Source organism: Ambystoma mexicanum, chromosome 11, assembly GCF_040938575.1.
Source record: "Ambystoma mexicanum isolate Mex_15411 chromosome 11, UKY_AmexF1_1, whole genome shotgun sequence".
Lineage (NCBI taxonomy): Eukaryota > Metazoa > Chordata > Amphibia > Caudata > Ambystomatidae > Ambystoma > Ambystoma mexicanum.
In genome coordinates this window covers 1,099,838,539-1,099,863,239 of record NC_090934.1, presented here as the reverse complement: position 1 = coordinate 1,099,863,239, position 24,701 = coordinate 1,099,838,539, and the positions used below count along the sequence as shown (strand labels likewise).

The 24,701-nt window shown below is 47.0% G+C and overlaps 1 protein-coding gene across 2 annotated transcripts in view; it reads right to left on the bottom strand.

Moving 5' to 3' along the window:
- Nucleotides 1–15,656: 15,656 nt before the first annotated feature.
- The window catches only part of LOC138504147 (uncharacterized), a 307,307-nt gene continuing 298,262 nt past the window's right edge, over nt 15,657–24,701 (bottom strand). For both annotated transcript variants that reach the window (XM_069624391.1, XM_069624392.1), the window contains one exon: nt 15,657–24,347. In XM_069624391.1, the coding sequence (XP_069480492.1) occupies nt 24,169–24,347 (179 nt within the window). In that variant the 3' untranslated portion in view covers nt 15,657–24,168. The remainder of the gene's footprint in view (nt 24,348–24,701) is intronic.

Sequence of the window (24,701 nt, the reverse complement as noted above, 5' to 3'; positions counted from 1 at the left end):
TTTTCCAGGAGTCTTCGGAGTGCTGAAGCATACATCTTAAATATTGTTCTAGCGTCTGATTGGTTCGTTCGGTTTGTCCATCGGTTTGAGGGTGGTGGCTAGTGGACAACCAGAGGTCAATTTTGGCAATCGCACAACATCTTCTCCAAAAGGCAGAAACAAATTGAGTCCCACAATCCGATATCAATATTGATGGAAATCCATGTAACCGGACAGTTTGTTCCAAGAATACAGTGGCGAGAGTTGATGCAGTTGGAAGTCCTTTCAGAGGGATGAAATGGGCCATTTTGGAGAATAAATCCACAATGACTAAGATGGTGTTGGACCATTGCAGGGAGGAAGATTTGTGATGAAGTCCATCGATAGTGTATGCCAAGGTGCTGGTGGAATCATTAACAGACGTAGTAATCCAGCAGGGTTTTGCTTCTGAGATTTGTGCTGTGCACAGACACCACAGGTTGTAACAAAACGGGCAATGCCTTTCCTCCAAGTGGGCCACCAATAGTTTTTTTTTAACTTTAGCCTGTGTATTGGCTATTCCAGGATGTTCTTCCACTAATGAATCATGGTAGTTTGTGGTAGTTTATGATGATTTGAGTTTGCAGTTTCTTGTCCTGGATATATAACCGTCATTGGAAATATGGTAGATTGTTTTCGATGGTGTACCGGTCTCCCTTTAACAGCCATTCCTGTTGTTTTACCTGAGTCATCTGGGATTGTAAACTGGTTTGTAAGTCATCTAAACACGTGGTAGCAGTGATCGTGGTTTGAATTCGTTCTTCAGGAATGATGGCCATGGGATCAGATGCTGTAAAGGCCTATTTTTCCTCACTCATGCGTGATAATGCGTCTGTTTTTCCATTCTGCATTCCAGGTCTATAGGTAATAATAAAGCGGTATTCTGCAAAAAAGAGCGCCCAACGGCGTGAGGATTGCGCTTTGGTGATCTTTAAATGCTGTAAGTTACGATGATCTGTGATGACGGTGACCGTGTGTCGTGCCCCAAGGAGATAATGTCTCCATGCCTTAAATGCAGCCTTGATTGCCAGTAGTTCCTTATCCGTGATTGCGTAGTTCAGTTTGGGAGATGAGAATTTGCGGGACCAGAATGCGACGGGATGTAACTGTCCAGTTTCCGGGTCTCTTTGGGATATCACCGCTCCCATGGCTATGTTTGAAGCATCTGTTTCTACTACGTATGGTAGGTCTGGACGGGGATGTCGAAGAATGCTGGTAAATGCTAGTTTCAGTTTCTGGAAGGCTTCTTCAGCTTCTGTGGACCAATGGAATTTCTTGTTCTTCCTCAGCAAAGAAGTGATTGGGTGATCAATTTGTGAGAACCCAGGAATGTATCGACGGTAGAAATTAGCGAAGCCGAGCACACGTTGTACTCCTTTTGTGGTGGTTGGTGAGGGCCACTGGTGGATTGTGTCAACTTTCCGTGTGTACATATGTACTCCCTGCGGTGTGAGCATGAAACCGAGAAATTCGACTTCGGTCCCATGGAAGAAACATTTTTCAAGCTTGGCATATCATTGGTGTTGTCGAAGTTTTTCCAAAACTGCTCGGACATGACCGACATGTTCTTCCTTGGAATTGGAGTAGATGAGAATTTCATCTATGTAGACAAGTGCACAAATGTCCAACAACTCACAAAGTACATAATTCATAAAGAATTGAAACGCTGCAGGGGCGTTACATAACCCAAAAGGCATGACTTTGGGCGAAAGGCCATCTTCCATTTGTCTCATTTTTTTACTCTTACAAGGTGGTAGCCCCTTCGCAAATCCAATTTGGTGTAAATATGAGTGTGTTTCACTTGATCCAGGAGCTCGGGTATAAGTGGCAAAGGGTATCAGTTTTTGACGGTAATCTGGTTGATTGCTCTGTAATCAATACAGGTCCTCAAGTCCCCCTCCTTCTTAGGCACGAAGAAGAGGGGCGAGGAGGCAGGAGACTTGGATGGGCAGATAAAACCATTTGCCAGATACTGATCAAGGTAAGTTTTAAGATGTTTGTTTTCTTGCTCCGTTAAAGCGTAAATTTGGCTGCAGGGAATTTGGGCTCCGGGTACGAGGTCTATTTGGCAATCGTAGGGTCTATGCGGGGGCAAAATGTTAGCTTGTTCCTTTTGGAAGACATCCTGGTAACAGTGATATTCAGGTGGTAAGGTGCCAGTGAGGCCCAGCACGATACTCTTCTTGGGTTTTTGGTTGATGACGTCTTTGTTGTAGCAGGTGTCAGTGCAGTCTTGAGAAATGGTCAGAACTCATTTTCGGCAGTCGATTTTAGGATTATGTGTCTCTAGCCAGGGCATTCCCCATATCATCTGGAACTGGGGAGCACCGATGAGATCAAAGATGATGTCTTCTTGGTGCCCATCCTGCAACAGAAGCTTGACTTTCTCGGTGCATTGTGTCACCGGGCCGGATGATAACTGAGATCCATCCACTGCAGTGACATTTTCGGATTTCTACTTTTGTTGAAGAGGAAGGCCTATTCGTGTTGCCAGATCTTGGTCAGTGTCGTTTTCTACTGCCCCACTGTCAATGTATGCCTCCAAGGCATGTATCTTTGACGGCTGCTTGTGATTTACCAAAAGTACAGGAAGGACTAAATGTGAGGTCTGTGCTCATTCCTTTTTCTCGCTCGACAAGTGGACCCCTATGCTTGCCAGGCATTGGAGTCTCGTGAGTCCGGTGCTTCTTCTTCTTCGTTGTTATTTTTATCGGTTGCCCCAACCATTTTCTTGGGAGGTTTCACCGGGCAATCACGCAGGAAATGGCCTACTTTCCCACAATATAGACAAAGTTGTTGTTGTCTTTTTTCTCTTTCTGCCTTGGTCAGCGGACTCCGTAACCCACCGATTTGCATTGGTTCCGAGTGTTCATGTGGTTTGGTGTGGGTCTCGAAGGGTCGCACAAAAACGGTCCTCTCTTCTGTTCTGGCTCGATCCATTTGCCTATTCTGCAACCTGTGGTCGAGTTGCACTGTGAGGTCTATGTAGTCTGCACACCCCTCAGGTGGGTTCACAACTTGCGCCAACACATCCTTAAGTTCCCCACGTAGCCCTCAATAGAAGAGTGTAGTCCTTTTCTCTTCTGGCCAGTTGGTTTGAGCTACGAGATGATTGAAAGCTGCAATGTAGGTTTATAGATCTTGATTTCCCTGTCTGAGTGACAGTAGCTCGTTGTCCAGGGCTTATCCCTGAGCATGTCGGGCAAACAATTTCTCCATCTCGTGTTGGAAACCCCCAAAGTTCCGAAGCAAAGGATCATCTTGGGTTACTAATGGTATTGACCAGTCTGCCGCATTACCCGCTAGATATGAGAGTACAAATGCCACTTTTGCTTGATCATTAGGAAAGGCTCCCGGTCTGCATAAGAAATGTAGGTGACATTGGTTCATGAATATGGTGAACTTGTTTGGGTCGCCATTGAAGCGTTCGGGTGGAGCTAAGGGCACTGCCCCTGGAAGGACTACTTGAACCGGTGTGGATTGTTGTGGCGAAGCAGCTTGGTTTATCCCAGGCAAGGGAACCTGTCCTGCTTGTGCCTGTAGCACTTGTCTTGCTATATCATTGGTTAATTCTCGAGTTACGATAAGATCCTGCCTTAATGCACTGGTCTCTTGTCGTGTACTTCAGCCCGTAATTCCCCTAGTAGTTGGGCCAACAGATCTGTTTAAGAAGTTTGCATAACGCCCATGCAGAGAGTTGTTGAGGCTTCGCGTTCTGTTACGCTCACCTGGTCTCTGCGGTGGCGTTGGGGCACGGTTACAGCCCTCCCTGGAGTTAGATCACCCCCTTCTGGTTTCGTCCCCTGCGGATCAGTTTTGGGTGGCGACAATCGGTGGCACTGCTCCTGCGTGGATATGGGAAAACGTGAATGCGCTGATAGGTGGCTGTGGTATCTCCCAACCCCTTCGATCCAAGGCGCGATTTCTGTGGGCATGTACCGGCCCATAAGGCTCACCTGGTAAGTGTGAATGATGAGCTCTCTGTCCTGCTACTTCTGGCAGGGGCGCTTGTTGATGGAATCGAGTTCCTTCACTGATTCCTGAGTAATAGTCAAGTCCAGCTGCAACTAAGTTCCTCTTTCTGCTTTCTCTCAATGTCCTTTGTCTTTTTCCCTCTTTCTGCTTTCTCTCAATGTCTCTTGTCTTTTCCCTCTTTCTTCTTCCTCTCAATGTCTTGATGTTATTGCTCTCAATGTTGTTGTTTTTCACTGAATAACGTTCCTCTCTGTTTTCTCCCAAATAGGTGGAAATGCGGCCTAACAACGGCTGTGGAGTTGCGGAATGCGACTGAGCGGAAGATGGATGCGACCGCGATGTCCAGCAGCAGGTGAGTGATGGCCTTAGGGTAGTTGCAAGGTTTTAATGGCAGCGTGCCCTTAACGTTAAGTATCTAACCTTGCCTTTTGCAGGTGCTGCGAGTTCTGATGGAGTGCGTTGTGCCGCGGTGCCTAGATGATGCTGTCTGCGTTCCGAGATGTTTGCCGATGAGCCGCGTTGCCAGGAAGATGTCTGCTCTCCGAGATGTTTGCAAGTGAGCCGCAGTGCCAGGAAGAAGATGTCTGTGCTCCGAGATGTTTGCAGGTGAGCCGCTGTCACGGGTGGCACTCTATAAAGAGTGGCACAGGACACCCAGAAGAGTTTGGGTGCTGAAAATAAGTGGACAGACAAGTACACACACAGCAGAACGGAAATAGAACGAAGAGTAGGAAAGAGTAGCAAGGGAAAAGGTACAGAATGGATACCCTCTTGGGGTGTATGCAGAATAGGAAAAGAGTATCGAACCTTGGAAATACTCTAGCCTTCTGCACAGTTTGCTATAACAGAGGCCCACGCTGTTTGCTCATGACTTGGAACAGCAGCTATGGGTGTCTGTAATGTAGAAACAAGACAAAGGAAGGGGCAGAGGTTGACTGATGGGGAACCAACAGACAAGCTCTGGAACAAAGGTTCGACAAACGGTACAAGAGATGTTACAACAGACAAATCCAGGAAAGGAGGTGATAGCAAACTAGCAGAAGGAATAGAAGGGAAAGTCGAGTAACAGGATAGGATAGCAGAGGACAGTAAGGTACAAGGTAGAGGGCTCAGAGGAGCAGGAAAGCAGTGAGTAAACCTACAGGAGTAGGATGGTAGGGTAGAAAGCCAGAGGAAAAGGGTTTAGGGCAGCCGGAAAGAGGTAGGCTGTAGAGCAGGGAGCCCAGAGGACAAGGGCTAAGGCAGCCGGAGAGGCAGGCTGTAGAGTAGGAAGCCCAGAGGATAAGGGCTAAGGCAGCCGGAGTGTGGCAGGCTGCAGAGCAGGGAGCCCAGAGGACAAGGGCTAAGGCAGCCGGAGTGAGGCAGGCTGTAGAGCAGGGAGCCCAGAGGACAGGGCAAGGGCGGAGGCTGGAAGATAGCAGAGCGTGATCCGCTGTAATGTGGGGAGCCCGGCAGGGCAAGGGCGAAGGCTGGAAGGCAGCAGAGCGTGATCCGCTGTAATGTGGAGAGCCCGGCAGGGCAAGGGCGAAGGCTGGAAGGCAGCAGAGCGTGATCCGCTGTAATGTGGAGAGCCCGGCAGGGCAAGGGCGAAGGCTGGAAGGCAGCAGAGCGTGATCCGCTACAACGTGGAGAGCCCGCAGGGCAAGGGCGGAGGCTGGAAGACAGCAGAGCGTGATCCGCTGTAATGTGGGGAGCCCGGCAGGGCAAGGGCGAAGGCTGGAAGGCAGCAGAGCGTGATCCGCTGTAATGTGGAGAGCCCGCAGGGCAAGGGCGGAGGCTGGAAGACAGCAGAGCGTGATCCGCTGTAATGTGGGGAGCCCGGCAGGGCAAGGGCGAAGGCTGGAAGGCAGCAGAGCGTGATCCGCTGTAATGTGGAGAGCCCGGCAGGGCAAGGGCGAAGGCTGGAAGGCAGCAGAGCGTGATCCGCTGCAGGGTGGAGCAAGCAACAAGGCAGGGAGCCCAAAGGGCTAGGGCTGTGGCAGCAGGGTGTAACAAGCTGTAAGGCAGGGTCCCAGCAGGAGAGAGGATAAACAGCATACAAGGATTCGAAGACACTCGCGAAAGGTGGAGGAAAGACTCTCAATGCAAGAGGCCGAGTCACTGCAGACAGCAGCCTTATATACTGCCTAGCCCAGCACAGAGGCAGGCCAATTGGTTTCACCTGGCGAATCACACCTGCAGGCAATCGGCCACCGCCCTTTCTGTTCCTGGGCTGGTGGAAGCAGGACCAGACTCTAAGGCTTCTGGGGGGTGTAGTTCCATAGAACTCCAATAGGAAAGGCCAGAAAACAATGCTTGCGGCCAGGTGCATTATGGTATGCGTAGTTAGATTACCATAATCATTAATTAGTAAAGTCCAAATGGAGCAGAAATGGATGTGCCCATGGCGCATGCATGACAGTATGCCCCTCTCCAGGCCCCTCTCCAGGCTCCCTGAAGAACGACCTGTAGGAAGAGTGTCTGTTCCACAGTACAAGAGTCTTACTCCAAATAGGCACATCATGAGGCACCAGAAACGAGTTGTAAGGTGAGAGTCTTGAATTACGGAGCCAGTACCAATGTTCTGAACCTTTGATGTAGAATACAGAAAAGATGAAGTCTTTGGAACACAGACCCCAACTGTGTGTGCATGAAGAGAGGAACTGCGGAAAACTGCTGCAGGCTCCAAGATAGATTTTGTACTGACGGGCAACAGTATGATGTTGGAAAGCGGAGCCATAGGTACAGCAGAATTCGTATCTTTAGGAAGGTGTTCCAAGACATCCGAAGTAGCAATGACAACATTAGGGTTAGCCATAGAGAGATCAGAGGTTACAGCAGCGGTGAGATCTTGGATGGCTGTAGGGGGTATCGATGCTGTAACAACTGGGTGTGAGGGTGCCATGAGAGAGCCAGCAGGCTGGAAAGCACATGAGACTGGTAGAGTAGAGTCTGGCAGTCTTAGAGCTATAGATATACCAGCAGGCACAACTGGAGTAGTAGTTTCAGGATTCACAATAGCTATAGCAACCTCAAGATCGGTAGCAGGGACTTCAGAAGTCTCAAATGTGTCAGGGGGTTTTTGAACCGCAGCAGCAGAGAGATCTTGAATAGTAATTGGAAGTTCGAGTGCTATCGCAGCCATAGACAGATCAGGTGTTGCAACTACTGGTAGATCGGGTACCACAACCACTGTCGATTCAGGGGGTATCGAAGAAACAGAAGATGTTAATTGTTTGAGAGTGATGTCTGATAGCACAGCCACACTTTGGCAAGCCCCGCTTGCCACTTCAGCATGCTCGGTGTGAACTGTGCCAGTCTCTTCAGCTGCTATAGACATTGCAGAGGAGGTTGTAGGTGTGAGAACTGGACGATAGGCAAGGGTGAGGGCGGAACCATCCTTTGACTCAGAAGAATTTTCAATCAGAAGACCACCCTTGTTTTGTGGTGTAATGGCTGTGTGCGTGATTTGACCCACCGGAGAAGTTAATCCTTTTCTGTCAGTACAACAACCTGAGTTTTTGCGGCTGGAAGGTGAAAGAGCTGTGTCAATCTCTAGAAGGGAAACATATGCAATATTTAGGTCTTCCATCTGCTTGGTAAAAGTTTGTATACTTTTCTGTATGGCAACTCCAGGCCTTATCATGTCGATCTCTAACGAAAAGATGTCAGGTGTTGGACATATTGTCAGAAGGTCTGGTGACTTGTGTCCCTTCATAAGATTCTTATAATACAAAGAAACAAAGTCGTCATAGAGGTCTTCGGTCTTTCTTTTAAGGCGTAGGAGTTGTTCGTGTATCAGGTAAGTATCATTAGATTGATCCAAAGCTTCAGAAGCTGGTGTGGCAGAAAATTCGGTTGTAGCAATGGGAAGACAGACCTTAGGGATATTGCGATTAGCAGATACTGGGGAAGCATTAAGACAACCGATGGTTAGTATAGGTCTTTTGTACCCAGAACCAGATGCACAAACCTCAGGATCATGACTGCCTTGTCCTGACAAATAAGGGTTTCCAACATTCTGGGGAGCTTGCCAAGCAGATCTTGCGCATATCACACTGGCAACGGCGTATTCAGGTTTAGATTCTCTGACAATGAGTGATATGTCCTTAGCTGTTGCGGTGTTAGAAGGCTTGTCAGAAGACGCAGGAGAGTTTTCCACTGTTTGGTCTAATAAGATCTGTAAGAATTCATTATCTTGCTGTAGCTCTGCAACAGATAAGGACTGCGGATCATAGTCGCAAATGTCATAATAATTGTACATGGAAGATGGGTCAGCTAGCCAGTGAGTATAGTACCGTGCTTGTAAATCTTTGTTTACTAAGGCGAGTCTGTCCTTTAGACTAGGTTTCTTGTCTGCTGTCTTTAGGGAAACCATAGGTTTATGCAAAGGTTTCTTAACTCGAAAGGAAAGCATCTTAGGTCTGTGTGTGCCTTTCCGGCCAATGAAATAAGAAAATTTTTGCTCTTGCATTCTGTCACGGGTGGCACTCTATAAAGAGTGGCACAGGACACCCAGAAGAGTTTGGGTGCTGAAAATAAGTGGACAGACAAGTACACACACAGCAGAACGGAAATAGAACGAAGAGTAGGAAAGAGTAGCAAGGGAAAAGGTACAGAATGGATACCCTCTTGGGGTGTATGCAGAATAGGAAAAGAGTATCGAACCTTGGAAATACTCTAGCCTTCTGCACAGTTTGCTATAACAGAGGCCCACGCTGTTTGCTCATGACTTGGAACAGCAGCTATGGGTGTCTGTAATGTAGAAACAAGACAAAGGAAGGGGCAGAGGTTGACTGATGGGGAACCAACAGACAAGCTCTGGAACAAAGGTTCGACAAACGGTACAAGAGATGTTACAACAGACAAATCCAGGAAAGGAGGTGATAGCAAACTAGCAGAAGGAATAGAAGGGAAAGTCGAGTAACAGGATAGGATAGCAGAGGACAGTAAGGTACAAGGTAGAGGGCTCAGAGGAGCAGGAAAGCAGTGAGTAAACCTACAGGAGTAGGATGGTAGGGTAGAAAGCCAGAGGAAAAGGGTTTAGGGCAGCCGGAAAGAGGTAGGCTGTAGAGCAGGGAGCCCAGAGGACAAGGGCTAAGGCAGCCGGAGAGGCAGGCTGTAGAGTAGGAAGCCCAGAGGATAAGGGCTAAGGCAGCCGGAGTGTGGCAGGCTGCAGAGCAGGGAGCCCAGAGGACAAGGGCTAAGGCAGCCGGAGTGAGGCAGGCTGTAGAGCAGGGAGCCCAGAGGACAGGGCAAGGGCGGAGGCTGGAAGATAGCAGAGCGTGATCCGCTGTAATGTGGGGAGCCCGGCAGGGCAAGGGCGAAGGCTGGAAGGCAGCAGAGCGTGATCCGCTGTAATGTGGAGAGCCCGGCAGGGCAAGGGCGAAGGCTGGAAGGCAGCAGAGCGTGATCCGCTGTAATGTGGAGAGCCCGGCAGGGCAAGGGCGAAGGCTGGAAGGCAGCAGAGCGTGATCCGCTACAACGTGGAGAGCCCGCAGGGCAAGGGCGGAGGCTGGAAGACAGCAGAGCGTGATCCGCTGTAATGTGGGGAGCCCGGCAGGGCAAGGGCAAAGGCTGGAAGGCAGCAGAGCGTGATCCGCTGTAATGTGGAGAGCCCGCAGGGCAAGGGCGGAGGCTGGAAGACAGCAGAGCGTGATCCGCTGTAATGTGGGGAGCCCGGCAGGGCAAGGGCGAAGGCTGGAAGGCAGCAGAGCGTGATCCGCTGTAATGTGGAGAGCCCGGCAGGGCAAGGGCGAAGGCTGGAAGGCAGCAGAGCGTGATCCGCTGCAGGGTGGAGCAAGCAACAAGGCAGGGAGCCCAAAGGGCTAGGGCTGTGGCAGCAGGGTGTAACAAGCTGTAAGGCAGGGTCCCAGCAGGAGAGAGGATAAACAGCATACAAGGATTCGAAGACACTCGCGAAAGGTGGAGGAAAGACTCTCAATGCAAGAGGCCGAGTCACTGCAGACAGCAGCCTTATATACTGCCTAGCCCAGCACAGAGGCAGGCCAATTGGTTTCACCTGGCGAATCACACCTGCAGGCAATCGGCCACCGCCCTTTCTGTTCCTGGGCTGGTGGAAGCAGGACCAGACTCTAAGGCTTCTGGGGGGTGTAGTTCCATAGAACTCCAATAGGAAAGGCCAGAAAACAATGCTTGCGGCCAGGTGCATTATGGTATGCGTAGTTAGATTACCATAATCATTAATTAGTAAAGTCCAAATGGAGCAGAAATGGATGTGCCCATGGCGCATGCATGACAGCCGCGGTGTCAGGAAGATGTCTGCGCTCCGAGATGTTTGCAGGTGAGCCGCGGTGTCAGGGAGAAGCGTAAAGGTGAGAGCAGGATCCTCCAGATGATAAATACGGATGAAGATGGCAGGATCTCTCCAGGTAAGATGAATCCCAGGTGACGGTGAGCGTTACGCTGCACGGAGGTGCAGAATAACGCAAAGCGTGTGCCTTGGGGTTGGGCTGGCTTTTATAGCTGAGCTCTTAAGGCCACGCCCCCGTATCACAGTCCTGCATGCCACACCCTGCCACTCCTAGAAGTTGCATGTGCAGATGCAGATGTAGACCACACCCGGACTAGTTACACACAAATGAGAGTTCTTGAGAGTATTCCTGCCCATAATAAAAGAGGTCCTGTTCCATTCCAAGCACTTCTGCCCATATTGAAAATGTCTTGCTTAAGTTCTTCCATGAGCCTGGCGCCAAAGACGCCAAGACTGCGTCCAACCAGGCCCCCCATGTATAAACGTCCCAAAGGGACGTGCATGACCCATTATGCCCCCTGCTCCCTCCACTTGATGGTGCCGCTCCTGTGATCCTGGGCAAGTGGACATGACAGTCTCGCCATTTCGTCCATGTACCGCAGCCTCTCTCCTTGCCTGTAACCACTGGTGCATGGGGTGATCCTTCCGCTCTTAGGTGTTACTGCACCCCCCAGTGAAGCGGGGGTCTTCTGGGGGAGGGACGGGAGCTCCAAGGTCTGGGGCCCCGGTGTACTGTTCCAGCTCCTACTTTAATACTTTGTATGTCTCTGAGGGGCAAGGGCCATATGGTGGGCTGGTGAGAGTCCTTCAAACTTGATTAAAGTACACCACTGCAGGCCCCACAGGGCCGATAACCCAGACCCGGGGATGTGTTCTATCCTCTGTGTGAGCTCCTCTGGGCCTTCTCAAGCCGTGTTTGCATCTGTTGTGGCGGGGCGGGCACATGCCCATGTACTGAGCCTGGGGGTCCCACACTACGTCTCCTCTCCTGTCTGGGCAAATCACCCTAATGTTGGGGGCCCCGAAATGCGATGCCCCTTGTGCGTCACCTTTTGCAGGTTGTGCCCCTATTACCACTCCCCCTGGGGCACAGAGAATGGCTTGGTTAAATTGAGTCGGGGGTGGGTACACGCTTCTTTGCTTTCCCAGGGAGCCCACACCTCACCCCCTGCACCCACAGTCCTGCTCTGCTGTCGGGCTCAACCGCATATATGCCCTCCACCTCTGTCCTTGTAGAAGGTCCCCTTCACCTGCTTCATTCTCAGTTAAAAGTTTGCAGCGTGGGCTGCTGTTGTTTTTCTTCTTTTTTTAAATTCTCTCCCGGCCCTCAGGGGTTTTTAGAACGCTCCTCCTCCCATACTCCTCGAGAGGCCTCTCGAGGAGCGGGCAGCGCACACTCAATCCACTGGGGGCCCACCCCCTTATCCCTCACTCACTGGTCCTACCACTGGGCCCCGGCACCTCCATGGCACACCGCAATCTGTCCTCCGACGAGGGAGATGGAGGGGGCAAGGTGCTCTCCCCGCATACGACCCGTGCGGGGCACAAGGTGGGCTGAGCTCCGGCGTCACTCCTCCTCACCTGGCCTTCCTCCTTATCACCTTGCGGCAATGCCTGCGTGACCTGCCCCCGGCGGCTCGCCTTGGCATCCTTTGCTGTGCCTCCCCGCTGTCTGTGACGGAGTGGCTATCTCTGCCGCCCAACATCGGTTCTGCTCGCGGTTTGGCCCCGGCGTGCCCCTGACCCTCTTCCTTGGGGTGGAGGTCTCACTGAAGCCCAATGGTGGGTAAAGGCGGGGTCAGTATCCCTTTGAGGACTCGGGCTCGAGAGCTGACGCAGCTGACGAGCTGACGTAGCTGCCCGTCATGCACCCCCCTGGAGGCCGTCAATTAAATTTTATTTGAATTTCATTTTATTAGGTAGGAAAACATCTAATCAAACTTTGTATACTCTTAATGAACCCCCTCCCTCCCATCCCCCACACAGCCCCTTTGATACTTTAGAGACAATTGGGTACCAAAAGAAAGACCTGTTTACACAGATATACCAAATTAAGATTACATTTTTCTTCTCAATTTTGATATTGTCTCTTCAAACATGACTTCCTTTGAACTTCTTAGAACTCTTCTGTTAGGGCGCTGGTACAAACAAAAGTGAAGAACCCAAATCCTTGTGGGATACTCTAGCTCCCTGTTGTGTAGATCATGCTGCTTTGAAACTCCTTTGTTGTTCATTACGTTGGAAGCAGGTAGGTCCATTTACAACATCTGCTACATTCTAGTCAGCCAGACTTCGTCCGGTGGAGCTTCTTCAGGACCCCACTTTACAGCAATATAAAGCTTGGTTAACGATGCACTCCATGGTAACTTTGTGTCCTACCGGTCCTTTAAACATCTATTCCTAAGAGCACAATGTTTTGGATCCCAAGGTATCTCACCCTGAGTTGTATCTTTTTTTTATTCCAAGAGCTCCCTCCAGAAAGGATGGCCCCTCCCAATATGGAGCTGTCTTCTGTTGAGCTGTAAACTCTCCAATACTTATTTGACCTCTCTATATACTGTTAAATGGCGTTTCTTAGGTGCCACGTACCATCTGTATAGAAGTTTATATTGAGTTTCATTGTGTTCAACACATGATGAAACTGATCGAGTCCTAGCCATGCTCCTTCGCCCCCAACTTATCTGTGAACTGTACATCCAGCTCTGCCTCCCATCTTAACATCTCAGGATCATGTCTTAAAATGTGCCTTGAAATTAGCGCCCTATAAATGGCTGAGATCCGGTCCTCCTGGTTTATCTTTTTGAGCGTATTTGGATGCATCTTTTCTTCCCCCTTTACCGTCTGCCTGGGAAACCCAGCGTCACAGCTGCAGATTTTGCAACCCAACCTTCTTTGCCAAATTCGGCTGTGCATTCATGAAATATTCAGACTCTGTTTACAAAATGCAGAAACTAAATCAGGGTTGCCATGGATCAGTGTCACAAGTGAGGGGAACAGGTTCCGTTCCACTTAATCAGTACTTTATTCCGAACTTGCACCAATGGTCTTGTGCTTGGGCTACCCATACTGAAGCTGGCCCCAGAGCCTAAGTAAACCAGGTAGAAATGTAGAAGACTATTCAACAAAATGAAGGACAACCTCTAGAATGCTTTATGAATGTGAATGGCCGATTTAGAACTCTACAGATATCTGGCAAACGTTCCAACCAAGCCGTGCACCAATGAACAGCTCTGTTACATGCTGCAGTAAAAACATAGCAGCAGACAGCGCGTCAAGGGGGCGCTGCACAATTCTTGGAGACAGTGCAATCTTTGTGACTGATTAAAGAACTGTGCCGCAGGTGGTTTGTCAACATTAAAGCAACACAAGCAGGAGTCTAACATTCAAATGAGCGTTGACAGGAGCCCTTATGGAGAGATGACAGAAGATTGCACCGTTCAAGTATCCGCTTCTCTGCGGGGCACATGGGATTTCTGAGATCTACTATTGAGATTTATTGTATTTATGTTTGTCTTTGTCCACTTTTTAAATGTATTTTTTGTAACGATTGTATTTATGAGTTCAGTTTTGTGGTCATTTGTTGAGGCCACACCCCTCTCAGGATTAATAAAAAAAAGGCTAGGTCTGTGTTTAGGCATGACCGCGCTGGATTTATTATGATCCTTGGAAGGAAACCATTCTATATTGAAGTAAGAAAAATATATTTGACATGCGAATAAGAAAACCTGTGTGTAGAGGTGGAATGAGATATATCCGTTTCCACTATACGCCTCCTCCAAAAATTCAGTAGGACTGGGGCGGAGTCAACCGTAGTCCAGGCACGCCTAACCTTCCATCTTCTTTACCGCCACGTACCATTGTTCCCACCCCTTTGCTCCCTCTTCCAGTACCAGTGCAAGTATTTATGTTGCTTTAGGTGAAATGCCATTGTGAACCCCATGCCTCACAATGTGGACAGATTGAATGTTTCTAGGTTCACTATGCCTCCCCTGGTCCCCTTTTGAAGTGGTGTGTCATACATTGCCATTTAGAATTGGCTTGTCTTAAAACAGCTCTGCTTCTTTTTCTCCATTGACTCTCCAGTATTGCTTTAATCTCACCCTCACTGTTACATTCGTTTACTCTTACCCTTTCCTTCTCTTTTTATTGCTATGTCTTGTTTCTTTGCCTCATTCTGTACAGTAAGCCACCCCCTTCTTACCTATTCCTCACCCACCCGCGTTTTCTATTGTACCCCTTCCAACTTCCTCACCAATTTTCTTTCATGATCTCTACTTTTCTTTTCCTACTTCCGGTCACCTATTCTGTTCATTTTCATCCCTTTCCTACCCTCCCCACTTTCTCTTCCAATTCTTTTCTGCTCGTGTGTCCCACCTCCTTCCCCCTCCCCCCCTACACTTTTCTATTGCTCATTTTGCTTGCTTCCCCACTGCATCTTTTTTCTTTCACCTAACTACCCCCAGACCCCATTCTTGCTTCTGTTTGCATCTTACCTTCGCCTTGACCTGCTTCAGGGGTGTTACTGTAATTTGCACAATTTAGCAGTCCCTCCTGCCAGAATGCAGCGCACAGAACTGCCAGTTTGTTGTTTATTTTTACAATGATTGAAATTAAGATCCCATGAGCTAAACCCGGCCTCTGGTTGTCGGGTATGGCCTAGCAAGCATGAGCTACCTCTGAGGACTCAAAAGCTAGCATATAGCGTGCTTCAAATATAACTGCCACATGGGATCCAAAATAACGTTTTTGTCCCTTGTAAACACTCCATTATATTTTAAATGTCTTCTAGATGTTTCTAATGCTTCTTTATACACATTCCCAAGTACACAGTCAATGCCATATTGGTATTTTTGCATGTCACCAGTTGGCCTGGGGAGCTGAAGGTAGCTCCTGGTAGTGAGTAATGTCAAGGGAACCAGGCTCTCCTAGCTAGAAAAAGGAGCTAAATAGTTCCTGGCAATTGCTTACCCTGCAATACATTGGATAGGATGTGCTACATTAAGGATGGAAAACTGCAATTACCTCACAAATCCAATTCTAATGTGGATTCATAGCTTCCTTGACTTGATCTCTCCCTCGCTGCTTTTTCCCCCTAGCCCATTTGCCCTGTAGCAACTCCCAAATGTCAGGGTGGGAGCATTGCTCCAAGTATGGGGCTGAGTGGGGTCTTCCATAGACCAATATGCTCGGCTGCAGTAACATGACAGCACTGACACAGACCCGGGACAATGTTATATCTGCTGGATAGAACAGTACAATACTCATGCTAATGTTATCCTATTTAGAGAATGAAGGCGCTGCATGTCACTGGGTAGAGGGGATTGTGTGTCACCAACATGTTATAGGCAACGTGTATTAGAGACATCAGTTCAAATTGGCAAGTATTAATAGTAAAATGTAGTTGCACATCTTGAAGATTCTCAAAACCAACATTTTATTTATAATCACGCAAATCAATTCAGTGAACATGATCACATGGATGGCACATTGTACATAAGTAGAAAATAGCCCAGCTTGCTTCCAACTTAAATGTTTCATGGGTCTCTGGGCAAGCCACCATAATAATAGAGAATGCCAAAATCAGCACAGTTAAAGCTTGTTATATAGCAAGAGACTTATGATGGGTATCATGAAGAATTTGTTGGAGTGGTCTTGAAAGAAAATCAAAATGTTTACGAGACAGTTAGGCCCATTATAGTTGCTGTCCTATCAACAAGGCTTTGTATATAAATATCTATGAATCCCATGCTGCCCTTACATCCTGTCACGTGACCCTACATTTCAATGGGTATTGATGGTAGCCTTCCTAGCAATTACCCCACATGTTTTGCTATGCAATTTTGACAAACATCAGAAGTTAAGGAGGCATGCACGCATAACATGAGGCAGGAAAGAGTGGTAGTCTACTCTGGCATGCAGCTTAGTCGCTAGAAGTGCTTGGAGGAAGGATGAGATTGGCCTGTACCCAGACCTAATAAATAAAAGCAAAACATAAATATCTAGGAAAACTAAAATGGGTCGGATTTGTGTGTGTCTTTGTATTGTTGATAAAGTCCTGATTTTATTTCTAGTCCACATTTTCGTAAGTCCTAATTTTTCAATACTTCCATGGGGACTTTAATAAGGTGCACATGTGTACTTTAAGTGGTGTCTTTGCCCAGAATATTATGAAATAACATCATGTGTTTCAACAAGCCCTTATAGGACCATCTATTCAATTTCATGCAAAAGGCCATTATTTGTTGTTCTTTGTGTTCTGTTGCCATGACGACCTGTAAAATGGCCGCTGCATCGCCCCAACGCCTCTGACGACGCGAAAACAGCTGATTGGCCAGCATCAGCTACTTCCCCAGAGTTCCTGCAACTACCTCTTGGTAAGCACTAGGCACTTTAAATAGTACTGGCCATCTCTTACCTCTAGGATCTAATGTTGCACGCACCGTACCTCTGTATATTGCTTTGTTTGTATAGTGAGTGATTGGGCCCCCTACCCCTCACGGCCACCTATGAAGCTATATGTGCCCCACATACATTGCCTCTCTCTGACATGCTTACCTTTGTGCTCGGCCTCCTCAATGCAGGGGTAGGCACCCTGCACTTTCACATCGTTAGACATCTCTCTAACCTATAACTGTAAATGCATGTATGAGTAGCCAGCCAGGAACATAAGAGCCTGCCCCGCCACCATTGCATATCTGTAGCCTTGCATTCATCACTCCACCAATGTAATCAGTAAGTACTCTTAAAATGAATGAAGAAAGTATTCTTACAATATAACTAAATACGCCTGTAACATAACCAAGTATTCGTGTAACACAACTATGTACTCCTGTAACCAAACTAAGTATTCTTGTAACGCAACTAAGTTCTCGTGTAATGTAACTAAGATCTTGCAATGTAACTAAGAAAGTATTCTTGTAACAGCGCCACTATGCCCGAGGGCTGTTGTGCGCTTTATAAATGCAAATAAATAAATAAATAAAAAAAAATTGTCTGCTGTTGCCTCTCGCTATAGTGTTATTCCCCTCTTGAAAAGCATTCTGGCAGTACAGGCAAAAAGCCAAAGGTATTGATTTTGTATTTTCCAGAGAATTGATAGTCATATTGGGCCTCAGTCCGAGTTTGGAGGCAGCCATGGTGCTATTAGCACCATGGCTGCCTCCAAACTCGGGTCCGGGTTCCCTGAATGGGGACTTACCGGGTCATTCCAACCTTGGAGGACCCGGTATTTCCCCATTCAGGGAAGCCATCCCCATTTGAGCCCCCATAGGGCTCAATGGGAACGGGGAGGGAGCTAATAACGGGCCCGTTATTAGCTCCCTGGTCCCCTAGCGGGACCCGCTAAGGACGTCTGGTCTGACCAGACGTTCTGAGCGGGTCCCGCTAGGGAACCTCGTAATAGGGCAGTAAGGGGTTAACGGCACCGGCATCCTTACCGGCGCCATTAACCCCTTACCGCCAGGGTCGGAATGAGGCCCATTGTGTGAAATTCACAGGAACATAGAATCAATGGGAGCACAGCTGTGGATCCACCAATGTATTATGCCTGGGTCTACAGTTGCGCCTCTACCCTGTATCTCCTGCATTTAACCCTCTGTATCCTCTCTCCACGTCTTTCCAAATGTACCCGTTGATAGTCTTACCATTCAATGTGTATCCATGATATTGTACCCATTTACTGTATCCCTTTGTACAGTGCTCCGTTGTCAGAGCTAGGTTTATCCTATATAGAAACTAGCAAGGAAGGCACTGCTGATAGCACCATTTCTGGCAGTGCATACAAAGATGTATATTATTTTATTACGTTTTCCAGACAGATATTAATTAATCTTTATTTTTAAAGACAGTAACAATGAAGGAGCATTATGATTAGACCTGCACCCCCCCCCCCCCACCCCTGTCCCTGAGGCTCCTTAAGCTTTGTCTACCTCTGAATTTCTAATAGATCCAAAAAATGGCTATAATGGCCTAATAACCTTAGAGAGTAATTTCTCATTCCCACAGCTGATCTAAAGTGATCAATGACGATTGGTACACATGATATCATCCCTCCTGTGGCAGAAGAAGGACGAGGTAATGGCATTGCCAAAGAGTATTTATTAAATAATAAGATTAAGGCCCATCTTTCCTTATCGCTTTGTGGCCCTTCCATACCTATGTAAATAAATGCGGTGCTTGTCAGTCGTAACGAAGTGTCCAAGCTGCTGTCCAAAACTAATTCTAACTGGCCCTACCATTATTCAAACAAACAAAGGTGAGAAGAATGCCTCCCTTCTCCTGATGGTTGCTTCTTGCACTTTTCTTCTTTTACTTTAGACTTCCTGTTAAAATGCAATTTTTTTCATCGTCTCTGGTCACCTTCTGTATCAGTTCTTGTAACTCGTTCACAATGCTTTTGGCTTTTCCCTCCTCTTAAGCGATTGTTTTTCATGTGTCCCTTCTTGAACTTTGTCTTATCCTTTGATCCAGATTAGTGGGCCTGGTGTATTCCTGTTAGGTATATTTTCCTATGTGGTGTTTATTTTCGGGGTAATTACTGTTCACCCTTTCCTAGCGTGATGTGTCCTGTGCATCTTTTGACCTATAGAATTCTCTTGCTTTCACGTCATAGTATTCTCTCGCTGATATGTTCCCCTTTGTGGTTCTTGAACAACAGGATATTTTCCCCTCTTACCAGGGTAGTGTTACCCAAGTTTTAATGATCTCCCTCTCAGGGTTATTTGTGACTCTCTTTCTCACATTCCTATGGGCTTCTCTTGCCTTCACTTCATAGTTGGTTGTCTCTGATATATTCCACTCTGTGCTCCTTGAATAACGGGGTATTTTCCCCTCTTCCCAGGGTAGTGTTACCCACGTTTTAATGATCTCCCTTTCAGGGTTATTTATGACTCTCTTTCTCACATTCCAATGGGATTCTCTTGCCATCACTTCATAGTTGGTTGTCTCTGATATATTCCACTCTGTGCTTCTTGAACAAAGGGATATTTTCTCTGCTTCCCAGGGTAGTGTTACCACATTTTTAATGATATCCCTCTTAGGGTTATTTGTGGTTCTCTTTCTCACATTAATACAGTTCAAGTTCATCAACTTTCTTTTCAAGTTCTCTTGTACTGGGACAAGTTTCTCTGGATAATGAGTCCCTTCAGTCCCTGGAGGCCTCCTGTTCTCCTGTACTAATATTACTTGGGAACAGCTCTAGGGCCTGCACTTGCTTGGGGCCTTCTCTTTCATTGCCTTTCTCCGTAGGCTTGCTTTCACCGGTGTCCTCTTCTCATGCTTCTCTCGCTCTGCATTTGAGTCTCCATGCTGGTAATCTGACAGCGGATTTCTCAGCGTGGTGATGTTGGTGTAGTTATTGTGGTGACGACAACACCAGGTTTCGGGCTCCCTTCTCCTCAGCTTCTCGATGCTTGCACACACTGGGTCTCCACTGTTTGCTTCTCGAATTCAGAGCAGTTCTAAATGTTGCAGGCTCCGCGACTCTCCTTTGCTCCTCCTTCCTCAGGTAAGTAATTTCTGTAATCCATTCTTCCACAGAGATCTTGTCCTTCCCTTTCCAGTGTCTGGCTATATAAGTACATTTGCAACACACACAGCTTGGTAACCTATTTCTTGCATTGACCCTCTTATCACCTGTGTTCTTTTCATGTCTCTCAGAATTAGCAAATGACAGTCTAGTGGTAACTTTTGCCAGTAACCAAGTCTATCCAAGCCAACACGTCTCAATATATGTTCATAACCTGCTCTTAGGGATCCACATATCCAAAATGGAGTATCTTCCTTCGGGTCTAATCAGCACATCTTTAGAGAAGTCCATTGTATGCTGAGGGATATCTTCACAACTGTACAAAGCGTAAGTAACTCTATGGGCTGATATTGAGATCGGTTGATATTAGTTGCTCAATTCCTTCAGGGACAGCTCAGATTGCAATGTTTCTCCAATTCTTGGTTTGCTTTGACTACTGTCTGACTGTCTTCTATCCGTTCCTTTATAGATGTGGGATGCCCTGGGTGTAGAATATTTCTTGTTTGAGACTTCCCCGAGCACCCCCCATTAGGTTATTTTCCAGTGCTCCCCTCCATTCATTGTGTTCCTACAATGCCTGGATCAGACTTTCATGTCTCCCATATTCTGAGACTGGAAGCGCATATTTCACCATTTAGTCTCCAAAGGACATAATCCCATTTAATTCCCTTAGCTGGTCAATGCAAGGTATACCTTTGCCTATACGTTCTTTCCATAATACCGGTTTATTGCCTATATTCATACTTTTGTTTAGCCACACACTAGCGCCCTCCCGTAGGCTAACCTCCACTCCCTTCTTCCTTGCCACTTCACAGACTGATGCTTTCTTGATTGTTTTAGGCAACAGACCTTTTGGATGATCTCCTTTGGAACATCTGCTCTGGTAATGCTTTTGCTAAAGTACAAAATGCCATGTAATGATTTGCCAAATGTTGGTAGCCAAAGCCTCCTTTTCAAGTTACTCTCAATCTGCTCATGGAGACTTGGGGCTCCCGATCATCTCCCCAAACCTTTTTTTTGCTCATTGGTAAAACCTTGATATGTCATTTTCTTGACATTTGATCGGGGGATTGTTCAGAATGTGCAAAATCTTTGGCAACATAGCCATTTTTTAGGAGAATGATCTTGGTTAGAAGGGATAATTGTAAATTAAAGCCATTGAGAGATTTTCAGGGCCACCAGGTTGGGGAAGACGATGCAGAGGTATTGGAACTGGCCATTTGTGACTTCAAAATTCAATTTCTTAAGATCTCCACCCTTTGCTCCTTGCGAGCTTGTCGCCAACACAGGATTTGTCCAGTTTATTGTGTAACCCGAGAACTGCCTGATGGCTGAAATGATCTCTAGCACGGCTGGGATGGATTGTTCAGGATGTGATCGTGTTCACAACATGTCATTAGCAGATGGCATCACTTTGCAGTCAACCTCTCGAATAACAATACTCCAAATATCTGGGTTGGTTCGGATCGCATTTGCCAACTGTTTCATGGCAGGCATCAGGGAAGATGGCCATGCCCGCTTTCTGCCTCTTTTCAGCATGTCAGGTCTGAGAACCATCCATTTGTGGACATCCAGGGGGTCATACCCCCATTTGTTGCCATTAGGGCCACGCAGAAAGATTCCCCAAAGTTCATTATGTGGAGAGTCTGAAATAAGTATTGCCACTTTACACAGTTAAAGGCCTTTTCTGCATGGATACTAAATAGGACCGGCTTGTTTGCTATGTCTGCTGTGTAAATAATATTCAATAGGCGGCTAGAGTGAACCACATTTGTGTCTTCCTTTCACAAAGCCAACTTGTTCTTTGTGAGCTCACCCAATCACACTGGCCAGAGTTTAGTTAAATCTTCATGTCCAGATGTATCAAGCTAATTGGCTGATAGCTGGAGCACCACTGTGGTTCCATATAGGCTTGCGCAAAATGCCCATTGTCGCTTCTGTCACGGATGACTCAGTGTTGTACTGTTATGTATGTGCTGTGTATTTGTGTGGGTACTGGTGTGATTTTCTTATAAGGCTCACTTAAATCATCCTGGTCCAAGTGCTTTGACCGATGTTAATTAATTGATGATCTGAGGAACTTCTGCAGCAGTGATGTCTGACTGTAGCATTGTTTGTTTGTCATCATTCAACCCTGGTAATTTAGTAGTGTCCAGAAAATATAACATTCCTTCCACCACAAATCTTCATCACTATAAAGACTTCTCTAAAAACTCAGCAAAGCAGACGTTCATGGCAGCATTTGATACAGATCGCCCCTTATGTGTTATCCCAGCAATCACATTACTTTGCGAGATATTTTTCAAACAGTATGTGAGAATCTTTGCGGCTTGGAGTTTGAGGTGTTGCATAAACTGCACTCCTAGAATGCTGTAAAGTTCGTTGCCTTAAAATGTAGCGCCTACTGGACATTTGTGCTGACTTATGGCTGCACAGGTGAATGACTAGTAATATCAGGTGTGTTCCTTGTATTGCGCGTGGACCCTGAATACCTCCCCTTATTGTACTCCCATCTATATGTAAGGCACCCAATCTCTGGATTGGCCTGATGAATCTATGCATCTTCTGGACCTGTTGCGGTTCGAAGCACATCGCTTTGCAAACCAACGAATTGCCGATGGCACTAGGAGTCCAGCGCGCTGCAGTATCTCGGGTGGTCTTCCATTGCCTGGAAAGTGTGCTGGTAGTAACCCCTTACTGTGGCGTGATATGCATGGCCTGTGTCTTAGCCAGTGCACTTGTAGAGTTTAGGTAGCAGGGAGCAAGTGAGAGCCTGCGGGGCTGACATTGGAAGGGGGGCATCTGAAGTAGCGATGTGTCTATTGGTTCCAGTGTCGACTCCCCGTTGGTTGCAAAAATGCTTAACACAAAACAGCCTGGCCCGGCTCCCTGACTCCAGCTTTATCTATTACCGTTTCGTCTGGAAATCTATACAATGCAAAACACTGAGGGACATTCAGTCACGCATTGGAAAAACCAGCAGTTGGGCTTTTCTGTAGACAAACATGCCCCCCGACCCCCCTTACTCATATACTTGTAACATTACAACTTTGATACCTAACGACCATTTTCTACCAAGGGTTCGTCTTTTCTTTCTAAAAAGGAAAAAAAAATAGTCCAACAGTGCCTCATTACTAGTTTGGTGGACCTGTTAGCAGAAATATGATCGTCAGTAAATATCACCTATGCTGGTGGGATTTTTGCAAGTCCTCCCTATTAAAGTTTGACCACTAGTGGGGTGTCACCACCTTTAAGGTTGAGGTACAAATAGGAAGCCTTTTCTGGAAATAATTCGGAGGATTTGATCTAATCGCAGGTATTCATCCAAACCATAAATCTAGCAGGTGGTAATTCTGATATTACCTGGCAATTACTGCAAGAAATACTGTTGCCACCAAACCTGAAATTACCCCCCTAAGTACTTCAATCTACAACTTCATGCTCGGCTGCTGTATTGCTTACTGATCAAGTGGTGGAAAGGCACACATGGTTAAGAAGTTTGTATTACTCCAGAAGCTTAATTGACCCAATTAACCCAATTCCTTTCAGACAAGGGATTTTGTATGTAGAAATGGCTTTCGCCTTAAAGCAGTGGTATTCAAACTTGTTTACGCCAAGCCCCCGTTCAGTTAAAATATTGTTGCTGGGCTCACCCAGATGCCAGACCTGCTTACATTTTGTGTTTAAAGTAGTTGCCGTACTTTCTTTTAAGAGCCTTGTGCCTCCCCATGGACATCTTTTGGAGTTCCCGGGGGCAGGGGGCCAGACCCCAGTTGGAAGACTACTACCTTAAAAGGTGGCAAGTTAGATGCCACAGAATGTGCCACTAGTAATCCTTCTGCCTGGCATATATGCATCCCTCCAAAATGCCAGAAAAGTGCAAACCCCACATATACTTTTTATTTGTTTCGGGAGGATGGCTCAGGGGCAACGTGCTCGTCTTGGAAGCAAGACAACACGGAGCAACACAGGTTTGTTCCCCGTGTCCGCGCTTAGAAACCGTGCTATAAAAACCTATCATATCATATATTTCAAATTCCATTTGGATGTGTCCTCCTACAGGTGGCCAAGGCCATGTCTGAGCAAAACGAAGAGTTCATTAGCACAGCCTTTATTGTCTATTTACTTTGCGTTATTTGGCAATGAAGGTCTTTTTCTGACAGCAGAAAAAAGATTATGCTGGCATGGCTGACATTAATGCCTACTGGTTCTTGGAGGTTTGATAGTATATAAGGGCAGCAATGGATTACTTGTGTTTTTTTTGTTATTTTTTTAAAATGCCAAATTTGTTGCCGTTAATGTGACATTTGACTACCTTATGCTCTGCGCTGTAAATTATGTCGATGCTGCATGGTTTATATATAGCACTGCTTATTTTGAACTAAAATGGAACCTATTATGTTTCCCTCTGTGCGAGTGCATACACTGTAGATATGTCAGGTCCATGTTCAGGAGCAGTGGCGGGGCTGGCTTCCAGCAGTGAATATTCAGGTGCACATGGCTTTTTCACGGATGAATAATATGGTTCAGTCCCGCTGTTCTTCGTGTCCCTTTTGCCGACTGCATACGGCTCACCTATTGGATAAGAATAAATACATTTATTGTCAATACATGGGTGTATCTCTTCATAACAATAAACGTGCAAATAAAACGTAATGAGCCGTTGGGATCTCATCAACAAACAGCACGCCTCGTGCTTCCCAACACAACTAGTGTGCAAGAAGTCTTGGCCGGTGAACACAGAGAGAATGTCAACATACTTGGATGACAAAGACAACATACAGTCCCCGTCCGATATATATTTTGAAGACGCATTATGGTTATGTCTGTGTCCGACCACTTTACTAAGTTCCATCTTCTTGGGTGACTTAAATCTGTTAGGCCTACAAATGTGACCCGGGAGGATAGCTCAGCAGCAACGTGCTCGCC